Source organism: Gavialis gangeticus, unplaced genomic scaffold (assembly GCF_001723915.1).
Source record: "Gavialis gangeticus isolate Ggan-Ray unplaced genomic scaffold, GavGan_comp1, whole genome shotgun sequence".
NCBI classification, from domain to species: Eukaryota; Metazoa; Chordata; order Crocodylia; family Gavialidae; genus Gavialis; species Gavialis gangeticus.
In genome coordinates, this window is record NW_017729033.1 from 59150030 (window position 1) to 59161140 (window position 11111).

Below are 11111 nucleotides of genomic sequence, written 5' to 3' on the forward strand. Positions count from 1 at the left end.
CATTTCAAAGCATAAATGTATGTTGTGTTTTGGGGGGTTTCTGTCTTCTAGAGTTGAACTCTTGGATTATCTTGACAGTATTGACTGCAGTTTAGAAGACTTCCAAGCCATGCTGTCAGGACGACAGTTCAGCATAGATCCAGATCTTCTGGTTGATGTATGTATCTTTTATGTCCCCCTCTAATCTTTATTTTGTGTAGTGATCAAGTACTGTATTGAATATTTACTATAATTAAAACTATACAAATATTTTAGAAACATAAACCTCTATAGAACATAAAGATGCCTTAATTTTTAAAAGGAGAAACAATGTAATTTTAAAAATCATATTTTACAGAATTGATTTTGTTAAAAGTGTATTTTTATATAATGAAAGTTAGATCCATAGTAGAAAGTTCATATAGATCTCAGCAAATGATAAATACTGCATAAACAGTAAAGAGCAGAAACCATAGCTTTATTTAAAATATTATCCTTTAAAAATTCCCCCTCCACCCTAAAATATGCTTCCATTGCTTCAGTGCCTTACATTCAGCAATTAACCTCAAGACTGGCATTTGTAAAATATGATTAAAATAGTTACCTAAGCAGATTGTTGCATTACTTGAATCACTGGCACTCTCTAGTGGAGTAATAGGGTAGCATCAACTAGTTTATATTAAATCACAAAAGTAAAAAAGGGAAATAATATGCAGAGTTGTATAATAATATAGTTCTATTTTTTGTGCTGCTTTACAGAAATTAAGACCAAGAAATGATCAAAAAGAGAACGAGGTAATTATCTCTGTTCTGAGATATATGTATGAAGAAAAACAGAAGGATCATGTTCATGTTGGGGAAGCAAAGCCGGTATGTGATCTTATGCTTAAAAAGATTTCATATTTTGATTTTCGTTCCTTTTCACTGTTAAAGAATTAATTTCCATCTTAGTCATTTTCTAAATTTTAAACTAATACTAAAAGAGGGAAAAAAGTGGAAAGAAACTCTTTTGCTTCATGACTTAAGCCAACCACTGTGATGTTTCTTGAATCTGCCTTTCTAGTATCTGGTACTGTCAGATAAAGGGTTAGCTATGTAGCACCAGGCTAGATCATGGGTCAGCAACCTTTTAGGAGCAACAGGTTTGTGACCCAGCAGTCACCACTGCTGATCCCACCACTGAATTGTCCTTGAATCTCTCCTCTGAACTAAATTGCTTATCAGGCAAATGGATTAGATGGATCACTGATCTTTCAAATTTGGCTACTGTTGTGTTCTCAGTATAATTATGTTCTCAGTTATGTCTTCACTCACATAGTTGTAATAAATGTTGCATTCTGTCATAGTTAGTTCTGCATAATCTTAAAAAGACTCTTCCCATCTGTTTCTGGCTCCCTGCCAGTCCCTGTTTGAACTTAATGGCCTGTCAAACCCAATGTCTATCAAACCCACAGGAATATATTCTGATTTAAAGACTGATTTTAAAATTTACCCAGTAATTTGGAAGTTGTTTCTTTATGTGCAAAGATTATTGGAGACTGATGTAAGCAGGGATTGTTAATAAACATTGATGCAAAATTGACAAAAGAAACAGTTGTTCATTTGGGAAAGGAATGACAATATTTGGCGTTTAAGCATCTTGGGAAGAGGCAAAGCAGCCACAAAGCAACTTATGTATAATGTACACAGACCTGTTACTGACAGAGTACTGTATTCAAACTACATAGTTAAGACACTCAAAAGAGCAGTGATTTTTGCATGTCAATTTTGTGCATTCAGTTTGAAAAATTGATTTTTCAAAGGGGATGAGCACTTAGCTTGTAAACATGGAAGGGGACTGTCAGCCTGAAAACCAGGACAACCCAAACCACCTGTCACTTTTTGAAATTTGTGGCTAACTTGCCCTTTAGTTTCTGCCAACAGTAAGAAATAGATTGACTTCTATTAGTAAATGTTTAGGATTGGGAATCCAGAAAAAAGATGACAAAGCTGATAGGGAAATACAGATCGCCCGAGCGAGGGACTAACAATAGAGGCGTGGGGGTGAGGCAGGGAACGCAACTAGGTTACAGGAGATACAAAGTTAGCCAACTAAGCCCTGGGGTAGGGAATGGGGGGAAAGGGGGAAGGGGAGGGAGGGGGTTTGCGACGCTGAGAGAGAAAGGAGATAGATACACACAGATCCATTACAATGGTCCGCAGTGGTGGAGGAAGTGGTTCAGAGGAAGTGCCTCAGTCCATATAGAGTCTCATCGCGGGGGTCCTCTTTGGGTGGAGCGGGGTCATCTGTAGTTTCATAGTTTCTAGGGTCGGAAGGGACCTGAGCAGATCATCTAGTCCGACCCCCTGCCATGGCAGGAAGAGCACTGGGGTCAAATGACCCCAGTAAGGTGGTCATCCAACCTCCTCTTGTAGTCAAAGAATCCTCTTGGAGTGAAGCAAAGGTCCATCTAGCGCGGAGGGGGGGCGTGGTTCAGGCAGTCCCCTCCAGGTCTGGTCAGGCGGCGGCTCGTCTGGTGGGGTCGGAGTACTGACAGTGCCCCGTGATGTGTTCCACGTAGATGTCGCAGGACCAACGGATGGTGTCAGACACCATGAGGCAGCGCATCAGCTTGGCGTAGTGGCGGGAGACGCGGCAGGCACGCAGGACGCTCTTGTTGCTGGGGTCCCAGTCTCCAAGCGTTCCCACGATGAGCACGTCAACCGTCACGTCGTAGCCGCGGCCCCTTAGGGCATCTGGCTCTCGCAGCCCGGGACAGTGCGGTTCACGGAGATCTCCCCTGCCACAGCCGGGATGGCCCTCACCAGGCGGTCCTGGACAGCATTGTGGTGGAGCTGCCAGGCTCTGGCGTGCGGCTTGCAGCTGCACAGCACGTGGGGGAGGGTCTCTGCCATGTAGCCGCACCGTCGGCACCTCTTGACCCAGTGGCTGAAACGCACGGCCCTGTTCAGAGGCAGGCAGTTGAGGCGGGCGCGGTGGAGGAAGCGCCAGTCTGCGAAGCACATGAAGCTCCTGCTCGGCATTAAGTGGTTGCTAGCGTCCCACTTTGAGGTGATGTCGAAGACCTTTTCCTGGTCGGGTTTGACCCTCAGGTCGTCGGCGTACTTGTTTCGGATGGCGTCCTGCAGGAACCTCTCCAGGAAGGTCCTCGTGCGGGGCGTCACGGTGATGCAGTCGGCTTGTGGGGCTGGTTGCAGGGAGACTCCCAACTCCCGGCGCTCCTCGGTTCAGGTCCAGGAGCAGCCGATGCGTTTCCCGAGGCGGCGCGTGGCATTGTGGGCTCGGCTCCACAGCGAGGCAAAGTCCCCGCCATCTTGGCTGAACTCGTCCTCCAGCAAGCTGCTGAGGAAGGTGGCCAAGTCTTGTCTGGTTGGCTGTCTCGCAGTCCTTTTGCGGGTGGTCTCCTCGAGGGCGCTGGCGATGATGGTACTTACCGTTGCGTCCGGGCAGGTCAGGAGGCGGAAGGCGTGGGTGACCACCGCGATGTCGCAGAGGTCTCCCATGCAGGGGATGTTGGCACCTCCCTGCCGGTAGGGGAAGTGCAGGACCTCATTGCTGGCCTGCAGCGGCAGGTGCAGCCACTTCTTGAGCAGCTGCCGGATCTTGGTGTCCACCTTCTTGAGGGGGGGTCTTGGGGACTGCCGACCCTCTCAGGATGAACGCAACGCGGGGGATAAGGAAGGTGTTAACCGCATCTGTCTTCTGCCAGGGGGCCAGCAGTGATGAGTCCAGCTTGCGGGTGTCCTGCACGATCGCAGTGATGGTCTCCTCCGGCGTCTGCCTGGTCCGGTGGGCATCCCCAGGTAGCAGTAGGCCTCGCCGTCGTGCAGGTGCCTCATTGCTTGGCCCTGGATCGTGAGGGTGGAGTCCAGGATGCAGCTCTTCTGCCTGCCGTCGATGTGCAGGGAGGCGCACTTGGCAACGTTGAAGCGCAGGCCCATCCACCTGGCTACCTCAGACGTCACATCCAGCATCTGCTGCAGCTGGGTGGCGTCGGGGGCAAGGAGGATGAGGTCGTTGGCGTAGGCCAGGACACTCAACTTCTGGCCGTACAGGTCGAGCCCGCCAGAGCTCGAAGGAGCAGTTCCATGGCTAGGTTGAAGATGATGGGGCTGAGGGGGCAGCCTTGCCTCACCCCGAACTGGATGGGGATCTCCGCGGTCTCTCCATTGGTGGTGCGGACGGCCGTGGTGCATCTGTGGTAGAGCTCTCGCACCAGGTCTGTGAGCCCAGCTCACGGAGGGTGCTGAAGATGTGGCAGTGGGGCATGGAGCCGAAGGCGTTGGAGATGTCCAGCCACGCCACCGTGCACTGCTTCCTCATCCTCCGGGCGTTGTCCAGGGCCATCTGGAGGGTGAAGTTGTGTTCGTAGCAGCCCTCCGTTGACATGAAGCCCTTCTGGCTCTGGCTGACAGCCCCGCCGGTCACCGCCCAGTTGGTGATGCGGGCTGCCAGGCAGCTGGCATACAGTGTACATTACAATGCTCTTCTCTCCCTGCTGGGCAAAAATGTAAGAACCAAAGTGGTGGTTGGTAATGTTTTCTGGTGATGGGCAAGAATGGTAAGCTCGGGTCCAAGGTAAGCTGGAGCTAGGACCCAGCTGCCACCACTGCTGCTTCTCCCCAGCACCCAGCTGTGGTGCAACATGTGCAGAGCTCCACCACACCACACAGGCAAAGCCCTCTGCTGCTGTTGAAGCTCCAGCTCCTTGGGCTGGATCTGCCTGTAGGCTGTAGGTTTCTGACCCCTGAACTGAAGTATGAGCTCGCAGAGAGTTAAATTCTCTGTTTAGCTGGTGTGTGCAGTCACTTGGAACTCTGCCTAAGGTTATTTATTCAGAGCTTTATTCAAAGCATGACGTATTTGGAGATCCTTAATGTTGTGTTATGTTTCATTTGGGTATATTACCAGAAATATGTGAGAAAAATATTAGGAAGAACAGCATAGGCTTAGGTAAGATGGGGGAAGGAGAAGAAATGCCCCCTTGTTAATGTGAAATAACTTCAGTTGAGCTAGTGGCAGTTATCTTTAGCAAATGGGTTCAGTTTATTAATGTGTTGAAAGCAAGATAATATTTTAGCATAAAATTTTTATGCAATTTGAATACTGCTGAGACATGATATAGTATGTTTTCTTAGGTCCTCAAACCCAAAACGTATAATTTGACACTTGGAAAGATGGCTGCATTCCATCACAAAAGCTGACTTCCCCCTTAGCCCACTAGGCACATCCACATACCGCACAGTCCAGTGTTCTCTGCGGTGCAAGGGTGCACTGCCCAAGCGTGCACTGTGCTGGGTTTTTTTCCACAGATTTTTTTGACCTCTGGATATTCAGGGGTCAAAAAAAAATACATGGAAAAAAACCAGAGTAACACATGCTTGGCCAGTGCATGATGCTGAAAAGTGAAGTTGGGCCTCCCGGAGACGCTCCCCGCTGCGAGCCAGGTTCTGTGTGGCAGAATCACCATAGCTGCAGCCCTGGGAGGCCCCCCGTAGCCCAGATAAGGTTGCAGTAGCCAGCCCAGTGCTGGCCCCAGCCTCCCCTACCCCACCTGGGGCACCTTGCTGCGTGCCAAACCATGCATGGCATGGGTGTTCCCCTGGGATGAGTAGCGGTGGTGCAAGGTGCACTGCCTCTACCTGTCCCCGGGGAACCAAATATCCATGAATGTCTGGACACGCCCTATTTGTCTTAATATATCATTTCATATCTCCTTTTCATTGTTCATCTTTAGAGCTGTGTAAGAGTAGATACCCTTGGATTTATAATTGAGGACTTATTTTCTGAGATAGTCAGCCCAAAATACCTTACAGTTTTTTATCTGTTCTATTTGCTAGTTACCCTTGATTTTTTTAATAATATTGAGCAATCACTTTGATCAAGCTCATAATTTTAAATTAGAAAAATATAAACAGCTGTGAGTTAAAAGTAAGTTTTTTGTTTTGTTTTGTTTTTAACTAAAACTTCCTTGCAAAATGTGTTTTCCATCTGAAGACAACTGCAGAATGCTTCTAGCCAAATCGCTTGCTATTTAGGAGTAAAAAGGATTGAATTAGAGGATAGTTATCTTGTTCTCAGATGTTTGGAAATTAGAATTTTGTTTTAAATCAGCAACAGCCCAGAATGGTTATACCCAAAGTTTGCTATTATCTGACATATCTTCAGTTGTCCATATGGTACCGTCTGATCTATTATCAGTTAGTTTATGATGGTCAGGCATTCATATCTCTGAGATTTAGAGTTGCCATTAGTGTTGGCAGGTCAAAACAGAAAATCAGGTCTTATCAATACAGAGAACTGTGCCCTTTTACGGGCTGTGATTTGGCTGTATTTTTTTTTCTTTAAATATACATCTCTCAGTTGCCTATTCTTCTTATTGTGTGAGAATTCCCACTGCTGATGTATGTGCCAGTGTTAAATTGCTGCACATCTTCCTGGGCCTCAGAGTTCTCTGTATCCTAATAAATTAAGTTTTGGAGGTCTAGGGAGGGTATTGGTGTGAGCTGCTAAAGGTGATCAATCAAGTCTAATATGGGGTTCAGAGCAAACCATTACTTTCCAAAATGTTGAATCTATTTCTCTTTTGCTTACAGTGGGTAAAATTGTGCTATTTGAGGTAAATATGTGAAGGGAGCTATATTTTGGTTATGAAGTACCAGGACTCTTAGTGCTCGTGACACATCACTTTAACGGTTTCATTTGAAAAAGGGATTCAATTCCTTGTTCTTATGATAGATCACTTCCATAGTTGGTGGGAAAACGGTGAATGAGCAGTTTGAGAGCTGAGAAGTGGTTTTGGCATAGAAAAACTAAGACATGTGCTCCTAGGAAATTTGAAGATTTTTCACTGCATTCTATACTTACCTGTATTTTGTATGTGTTTTTTCAATTATTTAACAGACTTCACAACCCTCTACAGAGAATGCTGGAAATGAAATCCCGAGTAGTGCTTCCAGGTTCAGGCTAGACATGTTGAAGAGCAAAGCTAAAAGGTCCCTAACAGAATCCTTAGAGAGTATTTTATCACGGGTAAGCATGTTCATTTTTGTTGACTGGAAACCTGACAGCATTGTTCTATTTATCTGAGTGACAGATATACAATACACGTCTCATTTTTATTATCTTTCAAATAAGCTGTTAAGCAACTTGGCAAAGAGAGAGTGTTAAAAACATGTTGTGCTAAGGACAAAACTAAGCATGGATTTTTCAGAGAATATAATACCTTGCCAAGACCTAAAAGAAGTGAACAAACTAGTAGATAAAGAAGTAGTAAGTGTAAGTTTATGCATTTTTTTTTTTCTAAAACCTCTGACAAAGTCAATCAGAAGTGTCTATAAAAAGTAATCATAGCTTTGGGATTACAAGTCAGAATTGTAAGGAACTTTAGTTTAGAAGACTCCAACATATCTGTGGGCATTTGGGCAGTATGATAACAGGTGAAATTCCTGGTAAAAAAGGTAGCGAATGAATACACATTTGAAGGAAGGAATAATTTAAGCTTCTACATACTAATGATTTTAAAATTAACCGTAAATATATTGGGGAAAAAATTACATCTTGGAGATGTCCAGCTGAAAATATTAGCTCCGTATTCCCTGGCAGGAAAAAAAGAGTAATTGTGCTGTTAGGCCAGGGGTGGGCAAAAAGGTAGATCCAGCTGGCAGCTGGACTCTCCTTGCCCACATCACTGTGGCCGATTTCCATGGAGACTAGCCCCAGCAGCGGCAGCGGGACGTGCGGCTGGGTGGGGAGCTGCTCTGTGGCTGGGGCTAGGAATTTGCAGTCGAGACAGCATGGTCCAGAACTGGGGCAGAGCCACAATCTGCTGCCTGCACGCCCCTGCCCCAGCTCCTGACCGTGCTGTCGCTGCTGCAAGATCCCAGCCCCAGAGCAACTGGAGCTGGTCTCCATGGAAACCCTGGCCCCTGCACTGCCACGGAATATGCAACTAAATGAAGGCAGGTTTACATTTAGAGCACTTTGTTAATATAGATATGGCAGTATATTGTACTGTAGTATGGATGCAGCTTCAACTGACAAAAACTGACATTTTTTAAAACTGACAGATATATCTTATTACAGGAACCCTTTCTTTTTCTTACCCGTTACCCAAGCAAAATAAACTATTCTGTCAGAAGCCTACTTTGCCATCTCTAGGAAGGACTTTTTAGTACTACATCTATAGTGGTCACAAACCATGCCTGATCTGACTCCTGAATGACATATGGTAGCTTAGGGATGTAGATGTGGGATATAGATACTGTGGTGGTGCTATGAGCAAAACCCTGTAGGGTGAATGCAGCCATCACTGCCCCTATACAGTGCAGGAATAATTTCTTGACTGCTCTCACTCCTCTGCTCCCTACTGAACCAGAGCTCTCACTGCTGTGCTCCCTCCTGAACCCAGGGGTGGGGCAGGGGTTTGTACCAGCATTTGTTCTTGTAAGAAAGAGTTTCTCTTGCAAGGCAGATCTTTAAGGTTGACACTTGAAAGATCTTTCTCCTAGAGCAGTCATGTTTCCCCCACAAAAACTGAGTGAACACTGTACAGGCACCCCCTGCTTAGTGCTCTTAATTGGTTCCTGAAAAACCAAGCATTAAGTGAAACGAGTGTTAAGCAAAACCCAAAGCTTTTGATGATCCAAGATAGTGAATGCATGTGTTTTTAATGACCCAAGATGGCAACTGCAAACATTACAATGAAACTCACTGAGCACTAAGTGGAATCAGGTATGAATTTTAAAAAAGCATTGTAGCGAAATAGCACTAAGCGGGGGTTGCCTGCCATCGTTTCAACCAAAAAAGCAGCAGTTTTTCCAACAGAAACACACACCTGCATGTGACTGCTGTATAAAACTGCTTATACTGATCTAGCTTGCAACAGTTGCTATTGACAAGAGGGCTTTCATTGCATCATCCTTGTGGTTAAAACTTCTACCTGTAGACCAGCCATGATACAAAACATTTAGTAAGATTCAAACAAGTTATGTTTATTGCTGTGAATAACAGTAATCCCAGCTGAACTGTAGATAGACCAAAATTTCATACAACAGATTCACCTTTGTGCTTCAGAACAAAAGCCAACTTGTAACTCTCAGGAATTAGAATGAAGTTTGCTCCACAGGCATGTTAGTGCATAACTGTTAAGTTGCCAGGCAGTCCTTTGCATCCTTTACTAAAGGCCTTGAAACATTATACCAATTATACCAACTCTGTGACTCTTTACTCTGGTTTGGGATCATAGAAATCAGAATATCAGAAGTGATGGTCTGCTGTGCAGTGTTTTGATACTAAAGGACTCTTTAGTCCTTCCTAATCCATATTTTTGCATCATGATGGATGGAATCTAGTATGAAATGTCCTGTAGGATCCAGTGGATATGCTGTGATAGTGTTTGCAATTTAATTCAGGCACACAATTACTCAAACTCTATCTGTCTCTCTCTGCTTGCTCTCACTTGCTCTGTGTGCGTGCGCACGCATGTTTGTGTTGGAGGTTTTGATGCAAGCAACAGCACATTTTCCTGAAAAAAAACTTGACATGCATGAATGTATTGATTGCTGGAATCCTGAAAATTACCAATGATCTTCCCGAAGGAAGCAGCTGTTTCTTATGCAGAGGGTGAATACTCCTAGGTATTTCAAAAAATTAAATTTGATACCAACAGGATCTCTTACTTGACAGGTCCAGCAAGGCTTTTCTGTTAGAATTCATCAATATAATAAATATACTTTATTTTTTATAGGGTAACAAACCCAAAGGTCCTCTGGAAAGTTCTGGTAGTGTGGATTTGGACAGCTCTTTATCCAGTACATTAAGCAGCACAAGTAAAGTAAGTGATGAACTACATACTGATACCTCTGTTTTAGCAGGTAATATGGATAGGGAGGGATATGAAAGGTATTTAGAGATATTGAGTGTGTGACCAATATGTTTTCATTTCTTATTGTTGATACTTTTTCCTGTAAGACACTCAACTAAATCATATGGGAAAAGAAAGAAAACAGGACAATAAAAATATAACTACAACATTAATGTGTTTTAAAATAGGTAGTAGAAAAGCTTTCCTTCCAACCAGTGGAGCACTGATTTCTTTAATTTTTTTGTTTGTAAGAACAAGATAATATATTACCTTTTATGGTAAAACTTATGTGTAAATAGGTTCCTATAGTCAAAAATACTTACTTTTCTGTTACTGTTGTAACAATTACCTGTCTCTATTTATTTGCCCCTTTCTTATTTTGAGTTATCCTCAGAACTGACTAGCACAACTACTACTCTCAAATTACCTTTTTTCTCCTCTACAAAGTGTAAATATAATCAGTTGCGGCTCATAGCCCATTCCTAGTGATCCTGAAATCTAGGTAGCATATTCAAATCCAAGACAAGGTCTTTTCCCATTCAGCATGGGAAATGGGGTGGGGGCAGTGGCTGCAGCCTTAGATTTGAATACAAGCTGGGGGAGGGGAGTGGCTGCAGCCCCAACTCCAGCCCTGGATTCAGACTCAGAGCCTCAGTTGCTGCCCCCTGCCATCTGTTCCCCTCCCCTGCTCCCCTCCACCACAGCTTACTCTCCCATTGCATCTTTGGCTCCAACTGGAGCCCTGCTGTGGCCTGAGGCAGGGAGCACAGAGCACATCCTGCCTCCAGCCCCCACCCAGCTATGCAGTAGCAGAAGCAGCAGTGGGGGAAGCTCTGGTGCTATCTCCAGAGCTGGTGTTGGGATCAGAGTTGTCACTCCCACCACTGCTGCTGCCTGTCCAGGTTGGGGCCAGAGGTAGCACATGCTTTGTGCTCTCTGCCCCAGGCTGGGGTGGGACTCTAGCTGGAGCTAGAGGTTTGATGGGAAGGTAGGGATGGGAAAAGGGTATGGTGGGGGAGGGGCAAGGGTGTAGGGCAGGTGGCAAGGGAGACAAGTGGCAGGTGGCAAGGTGTGGGATGCTGCTGGCACTGTGGCGAGAGCAAGTAGTGAGGGTTTTAGGTAGCAGGGGTGTGCAGGTACTTCAGTGGGGGAACAGGGGCAGGCATGGAGGTATGCAGGCACCAGGTGGGCAAGTAGTGGGGACAGGTGGCAGGGGCAGGCCACTTGACTCACCTGAAGCTTGGCCCCTTGCTGCAGTGGTGGGGG

General features: G+C 45.4%; 1 protein-coding gene across 7 annotated transcripts in view; it reads left to right on the forward strand.

Annotated features, from left to right (window-relative positions):
- Positions 1 to 11111, forward strand: part of TBC1D1 (TBC1 domain family member 1) — a 219186-nt gene that overhangs the window by 121126 nt on the left and 86949 nt on the right. For all 7 annotated transcript variants that reach the window (XM_019526147.1, XM_019526149.1, XM_019526148.1 and 4 more), the window contains exons 7-9: positions 739 to 849; positions 6884 to 7012; positions 9729 to 9815. In XM_019526147.1, the coding sequence (XP_019381692.1) occupies positions 739 to 849; positions 6884 to 7012; positions 9729 to 9815 (327 nt within the window). The remainder of the gene's footprint in view (positions 1 to 738; positions 850 to 6883; positions 7013 to 9728; positions 9816 to 11111) is intronic.